Source organism: Larus michahellis, chromosome 8 (genome assembly GCF_964199755.1).
Source record: "Larus michahellis chromosome 8, bLarMic1.1, whole genome shotgun sequence".
Taxonomy (NCBI): Eukaryota; Metazoa; Chordata; class Aves; order Charadriiformes; family Laridae; genus Larus; species Larus michahellis.
In genome coordinates this window covers 11077338-11099294 of record NC_133903.1, presented here as the reverse complement: position 1 = coordinate 11099294, position 21957 = coordinate 11077338, and the positions used below count along the sequence as shown (strand labels likewise).

General features: G+C 39.0%; 2 protein-coding genes across 2 annotated transcripts; both read left to right on the top strand.

Annotated features, from left to right (window-relative positions):
• The first annotated feature begins 1429 nt into the window (after nt 1–1429).
• LOC141747956 (transmembrane protein 238-like) lies at nt 1430–5522 on the top strand. Its single transcript, XM_074599157.1, has 2 exons — nt 1430–1830; nt 4650–5522. Exons 1-2 carry the CDS (start codon nt 1430–1432, stop codon nt 4657–4659), a joined length of 411 nt encoding a protein of 136 aa, XP_074455258.1. The 3' UTR covers nt 4660–5522.
• A 1763-nt stretch (nt 5523–7285) lies between these two features.
• RRN3 (RRN3 homolog, RNA polymerase I transcription factor) lies at nt 7286–21666 on the top strand. Its single transcript, XM_074597903.1, has 18 exons — nt 7286–7428; nt 7581–7690; nt 8186–8242; nt 8871–8960; nt 9048–9177; nt 9674–9733; nt 10825–10888; nt 11358–11427; nt 13107–13205; nt 13817–13912; nt 14450–14585; nt 15523–15653; nt 16818–16948; nt 17304–17488; nt 18048–18156; nt 18611–18763; nt 19780–19867; nt 20547–21666. Exons 2-18 carry the CDS (start codon nt 7598–7600, stop codon nt 20703–20705), a joined length of 1851 nt encoding a protein of 616 aa, XP_074454004.1. The 5' UTR covers nt 7286–7428; nt 7581–7597; the 3' UTR covers nt 20706–21666.
• Nucleotides 21667–21957: the final 291 nt, after the last annotated feature.

The window sequence follows — 21957 nt, the reverse complement described above, 5'->3', positions numbered from 1 at the left end:
ATAGGCTTTTTGGTACCATAATTCTACTCAAGATAGAAGTGGTACTAGGTCTCAAAGTGAAAGATATTGTGTTGTTGAAATACTTAGAACAATCTTAGCTTCTTTCTTTTTAAGAGGATTTCAGATTGTCATTTCCTAAGGACGTCTTTTATTGAATAATGTAACACAGGCGATCACTAATGATGAAGTGGCTTTAACTCATCTTGATTCTCAGTGTTCAGCAGGAGCAATGAAATGTGAATCAAGTGCTATGACAGGAATTGAGTCTGTAATCTTATTGTAGTACACCAATAGCACTCGTTGTCACCGGAGGAATAGTCTTCCTCAGTGGCATTTTTCTCCGCACACTGTATTTCTACAAACGTGGAAGCTGTATATGCTCTTAGGCCTGTCAGACTTCCCATTGGCTTGATATATCTAGTTACTATAATGGTGTGGCTTACCCATCATTAAAGAAACTGCTAGATATGAGGGCCTTGAGAGAGTATGTGCAAGAGAGCCTGCAGCTGAATATAGTTCTTATGCTTGAGGACTTGCAAGTGTTAAAAGATAGGTACCAGGTCATTAACTGACACAAGAGTGAACTGAAATATGTATCTTGCCTTTTATGCCAAGAACTGTCTTGTTGGATTTTTCATCTTGCACTCACAACTAGCTTCCTGCTTGTTAACCTGAAGTTGTATTCTAACTACTCTTTTTAAGCCAACCTCAAACATAGTTAAAGTAGTCTATATGACTTTGCAGATGCGCATTGCAACTGTCTTGCAAATCTCGGTTGCCTACTATATCTGCTGCCGCCTCTTGCAGGCGTGGAGGTATACAACATGTACATTCATCTCAAGATCACCTTTTTTGAAATACCTCCCTTCTAGGGTGTCTGAGCAAACTAAGGCAAAAAACACCCCCCCCCCTTCACAAGGTCACACTGCCTCAACTGGGTCTAGCTGTGTGTCCCTGGTGCTCACCTGCACAAGGAAATGGCAGCGACCACCCCTTGCAGGGGACGCCTCAGCTCCAAAATGCCGACAGCCACCACAGACGACTCTTCAGCACCCACTGTTCTCTCACGAACAGAAGCACCGGCTGCGCCAGCCGCCTCAACAAGGTGGGGGCAGGAGGAAGGTGCCTGTCAGGGGGCGCCGCTGGCAGAGAGAGGCCAGCGGTAGGAAGCGGGCCTGGGCGAACGGGGTGTCGACCGTGCCTGAGGCGACCTAAGATAAGCGGGGGGTAATGATCGCCCTCATGGCGGCGGCGTTCCCGCCTTCCACCTCAGCGGCCGCTGGGGCGTGGCCCCGCGCGCAGGTGTGAGCGGCGTGGCGTGGCCCGGATGTCCCCCTCAGGTGCGGCCCCGCCCTCCGGCCGCGCCCCGCCTTCCCCTCAGGTGCGGGCGGCTCGAGGCGGCGACGGTGCCGCTGGTCCCCCCCCCGCGATGGCGGCCCCCGGCGGGCTGGGCCGCTGCGTGGCCGCCTTCTGGCTGGCGCTGGCCTTCGACGCGCTGGGCTTGGCGGTGCTGCTGGCCGGCGTGTTCGCCGACGTCTTCTTCTCCGACCTGCTCATCTACGCGGGCGGCATCGGCATCTTCCTCAGCCTCATCTGGTGGGTGTTCTGGTACGCCGGCAACCTGGAGGTGCCGCCGGAGGAGCTGCGCGACGACGTGGGGCTGGCGCTGCCCAAGGGTGGCGGGGACAGCCTGCTGCGGGGGCTGGTGCACGGCCTCAGCCTCCGCCTCTCCTCTGCCTTCGCTCCCGCATCGCGATCCCGCGCCGCTGCCGCCGAGCTGGAGCTGCAGCGCGCCCGGAGCCCGCGGGGCCGCCCCGCCGACTCCGGCAGGTGAGAGCCGGGGGGGGTGTGTGCACCGAGCCGGGTCTCCAGGGAAAGGGATCAGTGGAAGGGAAGCTGGGGACCGGGGGAGGAACCCTAAGTTTGCCTGGAACTTGAGAAAACTCTCTTAACTGAGAGTCAGTTAAAAACTTGTGTTAAACCACTTGCTCACAGCTGACACGTCAAAAAAAACAAAACAAAACAAAACACAAGTTTTGGGAATCTTTCTCCACTCAGGTGGTAACAGAAATCGAGTGAGAGAGATGGTGCAAATTTGATCAGGCAGGGAAGATACTTCCTGTTGCCGTCTAAGAACAGAAAAGGCCAGCTGGAGTAAAACATGCCTGAGTGTGATAGAGTTGGCGTGCGGAAAGCTTGCTGCACGCATAGAAGTTGTGTGGTCCTGAACTGGTCCTCACAGTAACTAAATGCCATCAGAAGTTAAGTGTGGGGTAATGAAGTAGCCATTAACCACTACCCACATGAGGCCTTGTGAGGGGAAGCTCCCTCTTTAGCAACATGAAATGCTTCTTTCTTGGAGAACAACAACAAAAAAATTGAATTGCTGACTTGTATTTAACTTAGGGGCAGAATGGTAGCTAATAGTTTGAAACTCATAAACGCAACCAATAGTTAAACTACTTGTCTTGAACCCCAGTCATCCAAAAAAGATGTGCTACGATCCAGTGTGCAAAGAAAGTGTCTTGGTCCAACTTTGAAACATCACTGAAGGTTATCAAGCCTTTCAAAGTATCCCTAGTGTGTTCATTAATATCCCATGTTTATTTAGGAAGAAAAGCATGCTTAATGCTTTGAAAATGGAAAGAAAAAAGTCAAGCTTTCACTTCACCATGCAAAAACCTTTTCTGAAGGAACTGTAAAAGCGGTTTACCTCTAAGTGTCTGAACTGCTCGAGAATTCTGAACATCTTGCAGTTCTGATTCACTGTGTACAAGGTCAGCTTTTTCTGCTGCTCCTTGAAACTAAACCTTGAAGCTACTGTTGGTTTACAGCAAAGTTCATGTGGAAATCGCCTTCTTTCATGAAAGCCGCCGAATTTTCTTCAGAGGAAGTTCTAACAGTAGGGAGATAGAATATAGATAACTATTGCTTAATAGAAAACTTGCAGGAGGCAGAAAGGGACAGCAGCAATACAACTTTAAAAGAGTTGCTACTATTATTTAGTTTATTATTAACTATATCTGTTAAAAAAACCAGGCTGTTGAAAATGACAGACATTTTAAGACATTTTTTTCTGAAATGGGTTTAGAATTGACAGATGGAGATCCATATTTGCTGGGAAGAAATTACATTTGTAAATGACTATGCCTAATCTTTCTCCTCTAAAGATTATGGCAATTATAGGTACTGAGTTCAGTAGATAATGTGCCATCTCTGTCGATGGTCCTACTTTCAATATGCATACATAGATGTGTATTTTGTTGTGATGGACTTATAGTAGTGGAAGTTATCCATTATTTTTAAAAATTTCAAGTCTTATTACTGATTTTAAACAGAAACTATCTATGGTTTATTATTTCCTATAGAGACAAATATATAGAGTGCTTCATTACAAGTTCTCCCAAGTAAACAGTAGCTTCTAATGTGGTAGTAAACGAACTTTGGTCCAATTGCATTAGTAATTGTAATTCAGAATGAACCAAAACAGAGGGAGTGTATACATTGTAATTGTTACACACTGTGATATAAACTGTGTGATTTTAACTTTCAAGGTAGAATAAAGGATAACAAACGGTTGCACCTCCAAAGATAATTCAGGGTTCCCTTTTGAAGTAAGTTTGTCTGAAGTACTTTATATCTTCTCATAAACAACTGTCTGAATCAGATCCCCATCTGGAAATATTTATGAACTTAACCAAACGGGTTAAACATGTTTGGGCAGATATTGTCAAGAGAGAGGAGGGAAAAAAACACCACCACCACAAAAAAAAAAAGCCACACCAACAAAGAAACCCAACACTATACTGGCCATTAGAAAAGTGTCCTGAGCCATTAACTTCAGATTTCTCTTAATATTAAAAAAGAAAAAAAATGTGCAAGTGTTTGGAAAATTAACTGTTGTGTTAATAAGGAAGTTTGTTCTTCACAGAAACTATTTATGTATTTTTGTCATTTTGATAATTTTCTGGTTCTTGCCATTAATAACTTTTTGAAGCTATTAATGGAATACTGCATACTGTTCCAGTTTCCGATCTTAAAATTATAGTAGAAGTGAATAAGAAGGGTGAGAATTCTCAAGATATGTAATGAATTCTATTAAAGGAATAACAAATAAATTAGGATCCTTGAGCATGAAAAGAGATGCAGAGTCTAAAATATTCTAGAGGCTTATACAGCTGTAAGTGGTATGGAAAAGGTACGTATGGAATGGCTCTCACAAGACAAAGCAGGAACCAATGAGTTGTCATGTGCTGCTATGTAGCTGAAGTGTGGGATTATTTGACATGGGACAGTGTGACAGATTAAAATTTACTGATTTGAAAAGCCAGAGGAAACAACAGAAGGGATGCAAAGATAATACATTTGGCTCAGGAAGACCCGAGGCAGTAAGTGTCAGCTGAGATAATATCCTGAGAAGATATTACTTGCATGCTGTATTCTTATGCCTTTATTGAGACATCCACCCTTGGTCACCATTGGAGATGGGCTGTTGGCTTGATGGGTCTTTTATTTGGGTCCCAATTGGCTGTTAAAACATGAGGGAAAAATACTTTTAAGACTGACTTCAAATGACAGTTTAGAGTTTTATATGACTATTTGTTCTAAAACTTTTTCGGAGTAACCTTTTCTTAATGTATTATCTTCAGGATCTGTTGAAGACACGACTATCGAAGTTACTGCCTTTAAAATTGGGGGAAGTGCTACAAATTATGGAAAGAGAATTCCCTACTCAATGCAATAGGATTCTCTCATGGAATAATCTCTGCAACCATTGTGGACTCTGTATAAAATGGACACATAGAGCCATATCTCTGCCAAATGCACCTATTTCAGTATTGGACTGGGTAGGTTTTTTGTGGGCTTTTTCACCATTTCAAAACATAAACTAGATCTCTTAAGAAGTGAGAACTAAGAAAGAAACAAACTTGATTCACAGAAAAGTCACTGCAGCGTGTGATACAGATATTTTTAATTTTTATTTTTAATAACCTGGGAATGTTTGGATGAAAAGCTCTTGCACTGTTTTACCAAGGTCTGGAAGTTAAACTTACTGTGAATTTTTATGATGCCAGTGCAATACTTTTGTTTGTAAGGGTGCTTTTAAAATATCTATTGTAAACCATTGATGCAAGGTTGCAAATGTAGTAGAAGTTGTTTATAGTGTAAATACCCAATTTACAGTGACTCTTGTAAAGTTTCATCATTATTTTGGAATAACTTGGAATTTGAGATTTTATAAGTAGACAAATCAAAACAGTGATGTTGGCATAGCGGTACCTTCTTCATAGTTGCAACTGATGTAATATGATGACTCTAAGAAGAGGCATTTTTATTCCTGTGATGTTGGGAATTTTCCTAATGCTGAAGCATTGGTGGAGGGCGGGGACACCACCAAAAAAAACCCCTGTTGATTAACAAATACTCTGATGCTTTATAAAATATTAAAACATTTACATTTATATGTAACTGGGAAGTAGCATCTGGGAAAAGATTTATATTAAAGTTAATGATACCTAAAATTCTTGTGTGGAGAAATTCCTCATGATTTCCTCTGGTTTTGAACTAACGCTAAGAGTTTGAGCCCACCATTAGCAAATATGGGTAGGTCTTAAAATTTTAATGTACAATTGTTTTTATGCCACACCTTATCGAATACTAGAGGTGGATTTAAGGAAAACGTTTACTAAGAATACTGTGGCTGTACTTCCTTGTGAACTCTTGAAATGACTTTCAATGTTCTCTTCTAAATGACAGGAGTAACTTTTCACTTTTCTATGCATATTCTAATTTAAAATATTTTCTGAGTGCTCTCAGTTTTTCAACAAGGTTCGGTGAACTCTCAACTTGAAGGTCTATGAAGTAATTTCTCCTTCACTAACTGCAATTTTTAGGAGGTGTGTACAATTGTTTCCTCCTTTTGGAGGAACTGCAATGTGACACCACTGTGTTGTTACAATGGTCTGATTGAAAAAAAAGCAGCCAAACAGACTCCTCCCTTAAAACATATAGATCACTGTTTTAGTGTCATTCACAGGAATTTCTTTTCATTTAATTGTTCTGAACAGAGATAACTGCTTTTTCTGATTCCCCATAGTTTCACTTGTAAAGCGAATTATGAAATGTAATGTTTAAGAGGTGGAATGATTCGTATGGTGTGTCTAAACAATGATAAAAAGTACTTGCTGTGGGGAACAATAGCTATCGTAAGCTCTGATCCTTTCCTTTTGAAAATCTAACCCAGTCACCATTTCATGCAGTCTGTTTGCCTTCTAAATGAGGAAGGCTAGTACTAAATAGAAACTGGCAACTGAATTATTAGCAGTTAAACATTAACGAACATTTAACACTATTTTAGTCTCCTGGTATCCTTATCAGTTGTAGCTTGGCGCAGCACAAAGTCCATTAAAGAGCTTTTACTCCCTGGATGGGGAAGAAGCGCTGGCAGACGCTCAGGACGCGTGTGCGCGCTGGGTCTGCATCTGACCCTAAGGTTTCTGTGAGACTTATGTCCTGTGCACACCACTTGAAAAAAGAGCCAAAATCACAAAGAACCACATGCTGGTTACAGCGGTGTGATTATACAAGAGGTTTTTTTGTAGCTGGTTAAGCCTTAAAACTAGCTCAAAAAATGTGTTTTATATTCCACTAAAGGAAAAAAGCCAAACCTATGTGGAAGGACCAAATGCTCCTTGTTAGATTCTTTAGATGTGGGCTGTGTCTAAAGATGGTTCTAACGTGGTGTATGTGATTTATTTTTCTTAAATAGGAACATCTTCTCCAGGGAGGAAGTAAATTATTAGTAAATTCTACAAAAATCTGTTAGTTGTGGCTCCTGCGGGCACAAGCTGCCAGGCAGGAGCTGGGTATTGGGGTGGTGCAGGGGCCTGGGGCCACATCACGCCGTGAGCCGCTGTGACCAGTTGTGTGGGTTGGAGAAATGAACGTTACGTATTCAACTGAAGTTTAAAAAGTGTGGAAAATGGATGTTTCCATTCATACCTATCCAGGTTGCTCTAAAAATTATTGAAGGCTTTTACGTATTTAGTGTTTAATTCCTTTTGAATTATCCGATCGCCACGCTGCTACATCCTTTAACGCAGTCAGTTGCGGTGTATTTAAAAAAAACCCCACACCACCCCCCGGTAGCAGGAGGTGACGGGAGGTGACGTGACGTGACGTGACGCGCCCCGGCCCCAGCCTCCTTCGGTCCTCCCGCACCACCGACGGCGGGGCCAGAGCAGCCGCGGCCCTTCCAGCCGCCTCTTCTCTATGGTGCGGAGGGCGGGGCCATACCCGTTTCCGGCAGGGACGGCTCTCTTTCCGCCCGGCCGCGGCATGTGGCGGCGCGGGCAGCCAGCGCGCGAGGGGCGCGGCGCGCGGCGGCGCTCGCCGCGCTAGCGGGCCGCGCGCTGCCGCCACCGCAAGGCAAGGCGGGAGAGCGGCGGGGCCCGGCCCTCCGCTGAGGAGAGGGCCGCGGCGGACGGTGGGGGCCCCCCCGGGCGGGTTGGGCCCCTGAGGGAGGGCGGTCGGGGTGAGGCGAGGCCCGCGGCTGCTCACGCGTCTTCACCTTCCCTCAGGCGAGGCGTCCGCCACCATGCTGGGAGGGGACGAGTTCATCAGCTCCCCACCCAGGAAGACGGTGCGGTTCGGGGGGACTCTGACGGACATCTTGCTGAAGTACGAAAAGGTGACTGGCTGCTCTGCGCGGGCGGCTCCTCCTCGGCCAGGCTACGTGCGCTGCCGCGGCGCTGGGTCCCGGGGGGTAATTCCCTGTCTTCGTCTCGCACAAGACCGTGTCTGAAGGCTTAGGAGAAAACCGGAGGGCGGCTGAGTGCCGCAGCATGTACCAGGCGGTATTGCTGTGCAAGGGAAAAGATTTCCCCTGTGAGTCAACCTGAGTGAATCCTGGGTGTATGTGAAGCCTGGCTTACGCCAGAGGGTGGAAAGTGATCGCAGCCGTGTCCGCAGGGAGAGTGGCCGAAAATGACCCGGCGGCTTCAGGTGTCTGTCAGTGACAGCACTCTGCTACTGCTGCTTCAGCCTTCCATGAGCTTTCTCACTTACTTGTGTTCTTCATGCTACTGTTCAATAACATTAGGTTGCTCAGACACGTTAATGAAATCTGTATTCGTTGCTGGGAAAAATATGAGTGTTATTTACTTACTTTTTTTTCCCCTGCTAGGGTGAGACCACAGATTTTGAGTTGTTAAAGCATCAGCTGTCAGATCCAGACATAAAGGTAAGAGTTTTGATTGGATGATTTAAAGTTTGGCTGTCTGAGTGGAATCATCAGACAAGTAATTCTGGTGCTTACCCAGATCCTTTGCTTTAAACACTTAGCTGCATTTAACAGCTTTTTGCTTTGTGGAAACTGTCAGAATTAAAACTCCAAATGGGGAAAAAAAAAGCAATTGTCTGTTTATACGCCTGTATATCTTATATGCAGGATCTTGACAAATGATGTCTCACGCTTACTGATGCTGCTCTAGAGTGAGAATTGCTGCTGTTTCAGTATCTCTCTTATTTCAAGACTTGAATGTCCCTTCTCCTTAAACTAGAGCAAAAAGAAAATAATATTGAATGCCACTTCTTAAATATGTTCTGTGTGAGTGAGGTTTGTGTGCCTTGCTCAGTCTGTTACTAAAGCCTTCCAGGTAGGCTCTTGGTTTAGGAGTTGGTGGGCATTTATTCTTGCATTTGAGAACTTCCATTGGTGAAGACACAAAAAAATTTATTGTGTGCTAATGTGAAAATAGTTTCTAGTAACAGTCTTAATCCTTGACTTTGAAGGATTTTGTTATTTTCTAGTAATAGGTAATACTGCTTATTGAAATAGTTACCTATTTTTTTTTTCTGCTTATTTTAAGGATGCCCAGATCATTAATTGGCTGCATGAATTTCGAGCTTCTGTTGTGTATTTGACCAAAGAGCTTGATCAGCTGGTCAGCATTTTGCTGGTAAATATCTGTCTGTTATGTGTGAAGGTTAAGAGTTTATTACTCAAAGCATCATTCTTTAACATCTTGATCTTTGCTTACTTGCAGAGGCTGCCATGGTTGAAAAGAAGTCGAGAGGTAGTGGAAGAATATCTGGGTTTTCTTGGCAATCTAGTGTCAGCGCAAACTGTCCATCTTAGGCCATGCCTCCGGATGATCGTGTCACAGTTTGTCCCCCGTAAGTTACTTTTCTCTTAATCTTCTTTGTTTACTTATCAAAATGCCTTTCCTAGATAAATTCGGTATAAATATAAAGGGTGACACGTTCATTATTGGGTCAAGTGTTTTTTCCTGTTGATTGCTCTCTTAACTTGAATAGCTGAATTATACAGATAGTTTTCTGTACCTAGATTTTTTAGAAGACACATTCTAGTGGCTAATATAGACTCCATTTATGAAGATGTCTTGGAAAGGGATGAACTGTATGAGGTTGTTATTACTAAAAAACAAAAGCTGCAGTGAGGATCATATCAGATGTTCTCAAGAACTCCCTACTTCTGTGAATAAAACAGTCTTTTTTTTTTTTTATGAGATTCTGCTTATTTTAGAAAGTTTCATGGATAATTTTCATGCTTTAGTCCTGATCAAGACCGTTGTCCAGTGTGTTTGCTGTGGCATTGAAACTATTACCTGTAAGATTTGTACAATTTTGATATAATCTCACTTTTTGCTAGCTCGAATAACCATCAGAGAAGATGATGTGGATATTTCAGATTCTGATGATGATGATGAAAGTGAGTATTAAGGAAGCATGGCTTATATATGCTGCTGTAATAGCTTTACTAAAGAAGTATACAGTGCATGTTGCTCCCTTTTCACAGAATTAATTTAGCTGAGTTAATGTAAAACATTAAGAAACAGTATGTCCTTAAATTCCCAAGTCAAAGACTTTCTTGTACTCAAGTCAGTGATGTGGTGACCCACTTCTTGTTACTTTTAAAATATTCTAGTTGGTGCAGCATCTGCAGGGGTAAGACTGAATGCATAGGAAGACATGCCTATTCCTAGATGGTTTCAAAGCCAAAGGAAAGTTAGGAGTTGTTTGTTTTCCGTTTTATTTACCTCAGTAAAACTAGGTAGTTTGGGGGATTCTTGCGTCTTTTTTTTTTTGTTGTTGTTGTCTGTCTGTGGTAAGCTCAAATACGATTGATATTTATAACAGAAATGCCTCTTAATTAGTGTATTTATTGATAACATGAACAGCTAAATATTTTTCAGGAATTTGAAAATTTTGAAAATGTTTCAAAAACACTTTCATGTTTTTTTCATCTTGAATGCTGGAATAAATTTCAGTTCTGCTTGTGATGACCCAACTATTTTTCTGCTGTTCACTTGTGACACTGTTTGGATAAAAAAAAACCTTCTGTAGAAGCCTAATTATCTGTTTGTTTGACTCTTGTGAAAATAAGGCATAATTTTTCAATAGGTTTTATCTAGTTAGAGACTTGGATTTAACATATCTTCCAAATGTTTGTGTATTGTAGGATAAATTTTGGGTTTCCAAGTTTAGAGTTCAGTCTGAGAGCGTATAACAACAATAAATGGCCTTAGGGTTGTCAGCACATTCAGAATTTATTGATTGTGATGCCATGAATTTTATTTGGAATTGTTTTTGACGCTTATTTTGGTACTAAGGCAGTTCAACTTAAAAACAAACAAACAAAACCCAAAACATCCCCCCTCCAAAAAAACCCTGCTAATATTTTTGGCAAATGCAATTTCCTTGGGAATCTTTAAAATGTTTAGTTTATATGAACTGGTTTTGCTAGTTCCGATTTAGTTTTCTGTAGCGAAATGCATAACAGTACTTTTTTTGTGTCTCTAGACCTTTCTGAAAACTTTAATACGTGCCATAGAGCATTGCAAACTGTTGCAAGATATGTTCCTTCGTAAGTATATGATCCCATGGTTTTATATGCCCTTTCCTTGCAGATTTAAAGCTTGTGAACTGATGAATTTTTTTTCTCTTAATTTGAAGTAGAATACTTAATTTCATTGTATGATTTTTCCTAATATTCACTAACTGGTGGAATGCTGTATCCAATGATTATGAAATTTCCATAGGCATCAGCAGCTGAAAGTCTTGTTAATGGGAACAGGAAGTAGGGAAAGTCATGTTTATAGCAATGTATTTGAAGTGGCTTCTAACAATCCCACATGAAAGTTTACCACTTACTATCTGTTTGGTAATCCTTACAAAAACAGACTTTATACAAGTGCTTACCTTAAAATAAAGTTACTGTGAAACAAGCTTATTCCCATCTGTCTTTAGAGTGCTGGAGTTTCAGTATTTGCTCTTGTGGTTAATAACCTATAACTTTGAGGGTTTTTTTGTTTGTTTGTTTTTTTTAATTGTAGGACACCACAATTTCTCATGCCGATACTTGTGGAAAACTTTCCTTTCATTAATAAATCAGAAAGAACTCTGGTAAGACCTGCGAATATTTTTATTTGTTCGCTTGTTTTTTTTAATGTATAAATATACTCTGTAGTATTGACAACTGTTTTGGTGGCATTGAATGCAGGTTTTTGTGTATATTTTTTAAAATTCTTGTTGTTTTTATATATATACATGCTTATCTATAAGGGTGTGTCTGTTTAGTATAAGGTTGTCCAAGCATACTGAAGTTCCTTGTGCATAAGCATTATGCTAGTCTTTAATGACATAACTGCATATCTTTTCCACAGGATTGCTTTCTTAATCAATGCACAAGATGGACCTCTTTGACGATGAATCTCAGGGTTGTATAGTAAGGAGACGGTAGGATACCTGTCTCGTTTGTTGTCAAAACTGGAAAGTATTTATCAGAAGAACAGGGGATTTGATAAACAGACAGAAAGCAATAGACATTATCAATGAAATCCAAGTTGTCAGTAGTGTAGGGTGTTAAATTGTTTTATTATGTCTTTGGTATACGGCTCATGTGTGGTGGAAAAACAAGCTGGAAGTTTTTGACAGGTTATGGCTCTTGTGTGATCTTTATATTTACTTGTTCCAACTTGATATGTTGGCACTTCATTTTACAGAATGGCAGAGCCCTACACCACCAGCCAAGTTCAGTTGGAGCTGTGTTTCGAACTCATCAAGTGCTGAAAAAAAAATTGAGTTCTTTGTATACCTTGCTTTTTTTTTTTTTCCTTTTTTTAAATCTAAATAACTTTGGGCATCAGTTCCCTGTCTGTCAAATGAGGGGGATAATAGCTCTTGCATGTTTTTAGGAGAAGAACTTTTTATTTACTTATTTATTTAGCAGCTCAGTGAGGAGTAAGTCATGGAAAAAATTCATAACTCTGTTTTCAGGGCAAGGTTTGAATGGTGTAATAAAAATATGGTCCATGCATTGTTCTTAAATATTTCAAATTTATACATTCTTGTTAAACTAGCTCTATCCGTCTTAGGTACTGAGTAAGCCAGATAGCCTGTGGAAAAATCGTATGTGCTCATGTAATTAAAGGTTGTGTTATAATGCATATTCACAAAGAGACTATGGTGTACTTAAATGTGGCAATTTACTTAATTTTATGTATTGACTTGACCGTTTTGCTATATGAAAGTTGCAATGTTGTGTTTTGTACATGTCTGTATACATGGGTGGGCACATGGACACTTGTCTGTTAACCTGTTTGAATTATAATCAGAACGACTCTGAGGAGACTTACCTGTGGAAGTTAGAATTGTTTGTGTATCATAATAGTGTGAAGTAAAGATGTATTCACGCTCACTGCAGACAGTTCTACTAGAGCTGGTTCTAGATGTAGTGAGGAATATGCTGCTTGTTTTAATTTTTGTAGAGAAAGTTTAGACTTAAACCCCTATGGGAATTAATAAACTTTTCTTATAGAATATTTATACTCATTCTGTCTAAATGTAGTTAAGAAAAATTTAGATGGAAATAGTGGATTAAGAAGTTAATGCTAACACAGTTTAACGATTGAAAGTTGATGTGTGGATTATACATTAATTTATTCTAGATCGAATGCAGTCTGTTTAAACCTATTTCTGCCTCTTTAAATAACAAATGAAGAAACTTGTTTTCTAAGAGTCCTTGGTAGAAATGAGACTTTCTGTTAACATTATTAAAGATAGCAATTTATTTTGTGTTATAGGAATGTTATGTTCACAACCTGCTACGAGTTACAGTGTACCTTCCAACTCTGAGGCTTCAAATTCTGGAGCTTATTATTGAAAAGCTGTTAAAGTTGGATGTAAGTTTGCTCTGTATCATGTTTTAAGGAAGCTTGGTGTTAAAATACACAGCGTAGGAAATTAAATATGCTTCAGTGTTAAGCACAACAAAAAGTATGTTGCAGTAGTGCTTATGATCCTGAGTGTAAAACCAGTCAAATCTACACTCCATGCCCAGTCTTACGATGTTCCCACACCTGAGGGTAACTGTATGATGTGTACTGTTAACACCCTGCATGGAATCTCCATGCCAGAATCAAAATAATGGTTTCATGGCGATTAGCGCTCATGTGCAGAGAAGGTGCTTCTCATTGTGTGGCTGGCCTGTTTTATAATTCATTTGAAGTAAAAGGATTTACAGTCTTTGAAAAGATGGGGAGGGTAGGATTGTAAATGACTAAGTCTTTATTTTGGAGAAACTCAGCATATAACAGTCTGGGGAAAGCTTATATTCTGGAGGTAAAGTTTCAGGCAGTTATGTTTTGCATACATAACATTCCCTTTTAAAATGTTTATTTAGTCAAGGACAAAATATATTCTAGAAATTATTCATGTCATTTCTATAAATAATAAAAAAGTTTCATATTATTGTCTGGTCTTACAAAAATTAATGTCTTGTTTGCAACTGTAGGTTAGTGCTCCACAGCAAGATATTGAAGATGCTGAAGAAGCTGCTAATAACTCTGATAGTGAGGAAAAATCTACAGAGGAGGGACTTTTTGACATGGTTGGCTATCTTGTTCTACTAAAAGTTTTTTTGGTTGTTTTTTTTAGTAAAATTTTCACTTTTGAGGTGGCTATGAACTAAGACAGCGTAGGAATACATTATTGCTTTGTTGTTAACTGCACTGCAAACTGAGATAGGGTAGGAATACACTATTGCTTTGTTGTTACTGCACTGCACACAGCTCTGGAAACCTGAACATCTGGCCAAATGATTAATTGTAAATTAAATAAATGTGTTGACTTTATTCATGTAAATATGCAGTGTACATGCAGTGAATTGATTTCATTATGTAAAAGCGCAAGCAGCTACACATAAAGCTAATAAAAGAATTCATGGTAGTTGGCTTAGTTTACAAAAATTTGCTTACATTAAGTGTGTAATTAGATACTGTTGTGTTTTTGTTTTTGTTTTTTTTTTAAAAAAGACAAAGCTTTAGCATATCACTGAGAGAGGAAATTTAGTTTCACTTTTCCTGTAATTGCTGTCTTTATGATGTTCTGTATATAAAAGCTGCATGACTACTATTTTATCTATCAGGAGGAAGATGAAGAAAGAAAAGGAAACAAGGTTGTTTCTTCCAGTAGTGAGAGAATGGCCCATCCACTTGCAGAGCGCCTTGATATTCTGATGACCATCCTGTTTTCCTATATTAAAGATGTTTGCCACGTGGATGGTAAGAACACTTGACCTATAATCAAGTTTTTTGTTTTGTTAAGAAGAAAAACGTAAGATGAGTTCTTGCTTTCTGCTGCTGCAAGATAAGAGCCCTCATCCTTTAGCGGCAGAGTTCTGCCATCAGCAGGCTGCGGTCTGCATTCCTACCTCTGCCCAGTGTTACTGGCAGAGGATGCAAAGGTTTATGGTTTTAGAGGTTTAGTCTTCAGTTGGAGACATTCTGGTTAGATAAATATGACACTGTATCCAAACTGTGGCATTACAGGGTATAAGGGTAAATAGTGGGTTTTTTTCATTGTGCTGCAAAAGTTAGGGGATTAGAAATACTTTCTGATTAACCACAGTGTTTTATCATTTGCATTGCTTTTTATATCAGAATTATATATCCTTTCAACATCTCAAGGAGTGTAAGTAGATTAAAACAACCAGTCATGTCACTCGTTGGAATTGATACAGCAAGGCTTTGTGTTATAGGAAAAGACCTGAAAGAAATGTACACTGGCATTTATTAAGGGTTTGAATTTCTTAGATTTATGTATTTAGAACAGAATATTTAGAAACCATTTTGCTGTATCTTCTTCACGAAGTCAGGTAGTTTGTTTCTTAGTGTTTTCTTCTAGCTCTTCAGAAATAACACATTATTGCAAAGTGTGCATGTCTGCCAGTTCTATACATGTGTGTGCATGCATGCACACATATTCTCCGTGTACACCACCGTAAAAAGCAGTAGAACTGAAGTCCTGGAAGGTCTTACTATAAATATCTTTTAGATGTCAAATAAGCCCAGATGTCAGATAAGCCTGGAAGTCAGCTTGACAGTATTTCTTTACATATTTCTTACTGGTTTAGAAAGATATAAATGCCACTTTAGCAGCATAAGGTCAGGGGAAAAAAAAAACTGAAATGGCTCATTTTGTTCTGTTTTTTTTGTGTAGGCAAGCTTGATATCAACAGAACAAAGGATTTGTATCGGGATCTGGTTTCTGTTTTTGACAAGCTCATTTTACCAACCCATGCTTCGTGTCATGTACAGTATTTCATGTTTTACATCTGTAGCTTTAAATTGGTGAGTAGAAGCTGTTTTTAAAATGCATTGTCTTCTGTCATTTCTGCATCCTTGTTTTGGCTTTTTTTTTTTTTTTTTTACAAAAAATAGTTGGTTTCTGATGTAATTCTAGTCTGAAGATAATACATCAGGATTCATTAGTATCTCTGTTTTCTTTTCCTTCTCTGTTACTCCTTTCTTCAAGTTCTTTATGTGGTTGCTCTTCCCATGTTGCTCATAAAGTGCAAACAGGTGAAATCTAAGCTGGTGTGAAGGAACTTGATTAGCAGACCTCTTTCACAAGAATTAGTTGGACCCTTGAACCCAAGACACAGTGCTCCAGCAAGTTCCTTCAGCATCCCAAAACTATCTCAAAGATATTGTCAGTGTTAGCTCTTCAGTTTGAACGTAATTTCTGCTGTGTGTTCCCCCTCTCATTTTCTAGTCTCTCTCAACAAACTATTGTTCTTTCTCTTACCATATAAAAATAAGAACATGCATAGTTTTTGCATAAGAGTAGCTAGAGATCCAGTTAAGTTAATGCCCTGTCTCTGACAGTGGTTAATAGTGGATGTATTGGAAAGAATATCAGAATGGGGCAAGCATGTTATGATGCTTTGCTAGAGTACCCTCTCAGCCTCCAGCAGCTATCCAGTAACTTCCTGAGCCAAAATGATGTTCTTCCCTGATAACAGCCCGTGATGGACAAACTCAAGGACAAAATATCTTGTGATACCATGCTTTTTATACTAATGTGAATTTTTGGCATTGGTAACTTCTGTGGCAAAAAGTTCCACAATATAACCATTTAAGGTGAAGAATCACTTTTGTTTCTGTAAATTCGTCTCTCTGCTATTTTCATTGGATGTCCCTGACCTCTGCCACAAGAGACAGTGAACAGTCACTTCATGTTTACCTGCTTACTGCTTTTGTTTTTAAACATTTCTTGTGTATCTGTTCCTGACTTTTTCCTAGACTTACGGTTCCATTTGCTTTTTACAACTAAGTGTAGAAAAAGACACAAGAATGCTCTTCCATCGTGTGTAGGAGTAGTTATTTACTACAGTTACAGGTAGATTATTTTTTTTGATGGTTTGGTTATGGAAATTATGTGAGTATTAGGAATCTATTACTTAGAAATCATGAGCTGTTATGCTGACGACACTGTTTGTGTCTTGTTTCCAGGGGTTGGCTGAGGCATTTTTAGATCATCTTTGGAAAAAACTACATGATCCAAACAATCCTTCAGTGATCAGGCAGACTGCTGGGAGTTACATTGGCAGCTTCTTGGCAAGAGCTAAATTTATTCCAGTTGTGTAAGTTGTTTTGATATATGGTCAGAACCAAACAATGTATGATGATTGCTGAGGCTAAGTACAGAATTCACAGAATGCACATGGAGTGTTGGTCTCCTGTTCCCACTGCTTTGCCAGTAAGCCTAAATCTTGTGCTTTCACTGATTGGGGTTTTCAGTGCTGAAACATTCATTCATTTTATGCTGAGATAAAGCAGAAAGCTCATTAACAGAATTTCCTTTTTTACAATTATATGTTCTTACCAATTTTCTTATAACCACTGGGATCCTTGAATATTTGTTTAACATCTTTTCTAGATTACTTCTCGTGCTATTTTTTTACACTTTTTTTTTTTCTCTCCCCCCCCCAATTATAGTACAGTAAAAGCATGCCTGGATCTTCTGGTGAACTGGCTGCATAAATACATTGATAATCAGGATACAGGGGCTAATGCTTACTGTGATGTAGCTCTCCATGGGCCGTTTTATTCTACATGTCAGGCGGTGTTCTATACACTTATTTTCCGTCATAAGCAACTTTTGGATGGAAACTTAAGGAAAGGTGAGTATATTAGGTTTGAATGGTGTTGGGATTCATTTGCAAGTTTTACTGTTGATGTGTTTTCTAATGATTAATTTAAAAGTATCTGATGGCAAGTTTATCTTCTTGTGCTCTAAACAAAATGAGGTGGCTTGTATACCTGTTGGGTTACCAAGCTAAATAAGCTTTTTTCCTCCCCACTATTGAAAACAGTGCTGGTAACTCCTCAACATTGATATCTCGCCCCACTTACTGAGCACGTTGAATTCCAGCTATATAAAACTAGTGTGGACTTCAATTAATAATCTGTATTGATGACTCTGTGCCTCTGTCAGTCCCTGTAATAGATGTGTAAGTGTAGCTTCTGTGTTAGAAGGATTCCTTGGCTGTGGCAGGTTACTGTTATTTAGAGTAGCTTTTCTGATGAACAAGTTGTGGGCTAGATCTCTACTGTAAGAGACTGCCCTAGGATGTGCTTCTGTGGTGATGTGCAGGGTGCAGGCTGGTCAAACTGGAAATTCTTAAGAGTTCATCTTATATGTTATATAACTTATATTTGTCAATTGTTCTTATTTTCAAGGTTTGTCATATCTGCAGAGTTTAAATTTTGAGCGTGTTGTCATGTGTCAGCTAAACCCCCTGAAGATTTGTATACCCTCTGTTGTGAACTTGTTTGCTGCCATTACCAGGTACCTACTCATTTCTTTCGATTTCAGCTTGGTACAGATATTTGCGTGTGTGATCTAAAAACAGCACAGTACCTAGAACATGGGTTTATTGTTAGGAGCAGTATTGAGTGTTATCCAAGACAACTCATACAACACTGCCCATATTCTAGGTAGGATAAGCTTATTTCTGGTTCAGTTTCAATTAAATCCTACAGTGCTGGGAAACTGATTTTTTAAATTATTTTTTATTTTTTGTTGGAGTCAGTATGATTCTGCTTGGGGGTGAAGTTTATAGGAGTGCAGAGGAAGAGAACAGACTCCTTGCCTTGTGACTGTCTTGAAAACTAGTATCAGTTGGAAAATGGAAAATAGAAGTGATATTTGTTAAAAAGTAACTTTGTCTTTTAATACCATCTGAAATCTTTGCTTTCAGTGTGCTAGAAATACTTCACTTTTCTTTATTACCTTTTTTAAGGAAATACCAGTTGGTGTTCTGCTACACAATTATTGAGAGGAACAATAGGCAGTTTATACCAGTTGTTCGGAGTGGCACTGGAGGTGACCTTGTGCAAACATGCACTAACCCACTTGACAGTTTCTTCCCCTTTGATCCCTACCTGCTCAAAAGGTATAGTTTAAAAATAACCAACTCATTTCTGCGTTGTAGAAAATAATGAACTAGAACTGTAAGAAACTGCCAGTGTTTCTACAGTTCACTTTCTTCCCTGATCTTTAGCACCTTTCAAGTTGCATGTTTTAAACACAGATTGTCAAAAGTTTGAATTGAAATTTACCCCCACTGTGACATATAACAATGAAGAAGGAACAGGACCCAGTTTCCTGGAAGGACTAATTAATATCTTCAATGACTTTTCTTTTAGTTTTCCTTGTTTTAAGCAACCTCTAAAATGTAATGTTAGCCTAATATGTATTTTGTTGGAGCTTTGGTGGTGGTGTCATTTTTGTTGTTGTTTTGGTTTGGGTTTTTTGCACCTTGAGTGTATCGCATTGGAGAAGTCAGCTTGTTTAAAACATCTTGCTTTTTTAATGAATAGTGCTTTTTTAATGAAAAGCTGCGAATAGATTATTTGCAGCTTTTCAAAACGTCTAGCATTATGATGCTTTAATCACTTTCTAATGTTAGACGGCACCATTCTGACTTTTTTTGTCTCAAAAAAATATCTGTCTCCATGGGAGACATTTCTTAGAAGTAGAAATTAATATTAATAATTATATTAATTCGTAATCTTAATGGATACAAATAGATCTGTTCTATTTAATTATATAAAATTATATAGTAATATTAGTAAATAATATTACTGAAATTATTAATGTTATCTTCAAAAAATTGGAAGAAAATTATGCTTATCTGTGAGCCTAGTGTAGATGTTGAAAATACCCAGCTAGGAATTAAGAGACCTGACTATCAGAACTCCTCAGACAAACAATTATAATTTATAACTGTCAGCAAAATGGAGTTATTTCTTCATGGGATTAATTGGGGATTATATAGGGGTTAATTGAATAGTTTGTAAAACCCTTCAGAGGGCTATCAAAATGCCAAACACTTTGTATTGTATTATTAAAATGAAATACATACGACTTTTACTGAATACATTAACTCATATTGCGTTCATACTTAAGATCAAAGAAGACCATTGATCCTTTTTATCAGTTTTGGGAAGAACTGAGTGCTGAAGATCTTGAGAATCTGAAGAAACCCATTAAAAAGGTAATATTTCCTGCTCAAAACACATTTCAGCTTTTGCCAAATCTGTATCAGCTGCTTCTATTGCAGGATTAATTTTATTTAGTAGATGTGAGGACACTAAACATTTAGGGGAAACAGTGATTGAAATAAAGAAGCTTTAGGGATTGATCCACCCTTGCTTTGAGAACGCTTTTCCCCTCTTCTGCAGAGGAGTTAGTTTGGCATCACAGGACCACTGTGAACGCTTATGAACGCTCTCAGAATATGGACACACTGATGTCACTGGGAAATCCACTTGAAGATATGATTTAGTTCCCATATTTCATAATGAGAGTACCTCTAATTCTCTTACCATTCCAACCAGTCAGGACAATTGTAGTACAACCCAAATCCTGAATTATGTCCTTCTAAAGCTCCTATGTAGTCTGTTTACCTTCTTGCAGAATGTTTATCCTATGTCAGGTGTTTCAGTCCTTCAAACAGTGTGTTTTGCTTCCCTTCCTGTGATAACAGTAAAAATACTTCATGGTGTTGCATAAACTTTCCTATAACAGTTTGATTAGCAGATTTGATTATTGTAACATTTCAGAATTTATTTTAGAATTTCCCTTTTTGGTCTCAGCATTCATTACTTCTGCCAAATCTTAATAGAGACCTGGAGTATCTTTCTGCTCTCTCTGATCCTTTTAAATTTATGCAGGGTGCTTCTGAAGATGAAGATGACGACTTTTTGAAAGGAGAAACCCCTCAAAATGATGGTGTGGTTGGAATTGCTCCAAATTCTTACGAGTCAAATACCCGGAGCCCCGTGAGCAGCATTGGCTCCCCTGCAGACTGTTACGTGCCGTACCCTCAATGACGTAATGACGTGGAGAGTCAGAAGTGAGAAGGTTGAAAATTGTGTGCAATTTTTTTCTCTGTAAAGAGACTCTAGCTCAACTTTCCAAACTGGCAAATGTTTAAGTAACTACATTTAAGAAAAATTATTGTTTATTAATCATCAGATTTCTACAGATATGTTATGATAAAGTCATATGTTGCTAGAAAAGCTTAGAGAATAAATAGGGTGATATTTTACAAATTTCACATTGAAATGGTTTTTATGACTTACAAGGATTTTTTTATAGTTTTTCCTGACTCTTAAAAACTTTTGTTTACTAGTGTTTCTCTACAAGGTTTTATATATCAGCGGTGAAGTTCTGGTCTTTCTTACTACTGATTTGTGTGGGGACCAGAATTCCATTGTCAGTATTCAGAGTGGACTCTGGTGACTGTTTTTGTTTTCTAAGTAATGGTATGATCCCACCACAGGGAAGCCATGAATCAAGTCTGACTGTGATTCTTTTGCACGCACGTCTTAAGCTTTTCCTGTCTATAGAACAGTATCTGGTAAAGCCACTTGATAGTGGAAAATGTACTCATGTGATAAGCATTATCACTCCTTAAATCTGTAGCTGGCACATAGCTTTCCCAGCTATGAAAGTTCAGACTTGTAAAAGTGATGGTTGGTGGAAGTGTTGAAAATGGAGTTAGCTGAATGTATGATTTGTAGATGGTTTTCTTTGGGGTGCTTGTGAAGCACTCTGGGACAGGTATTTATTTTCAGGATTTGAAGTTTATATGTGAATGCTGAAAATACAAAAAAAAAAATCTTCCCTCATAGAAAGGAAGTAAGTGATGGTGTCACTGGTGTCCTTGTGTTGTCCATGTGTCAGTGTAGAGTTCCTCTGCATAGGTTTCATGTCGTCTTTTCATGATTGCTGGCTTTTAGATTTGAGTAAGAATATAAGCTGTGGAAAAAATAAATGTTATTTGTGTAACATTTAGCTGAAAATTTTATGCATTTGGGACTAAGCTCTAATTGCCCTTCTTTTAGAATCTGAACTTGGAGGCTTTCAAGACAACATTTTTATTCAGAGCCAATAAAGACTGATGGAAACAGTGCAATTCTTAAACCTTTGAAAACGCACATCTCTCTAACAGGATCTCTCTGTGTAGTCTGGGTTCTCAAAGTCAGTGAGTTTGTTGTGACAGACTGCAAAAATGAATTTTAGGGATGGTACTGCAAAATACATCAGTGGATCTGTTCATTACTGGATAAACTGGCACAG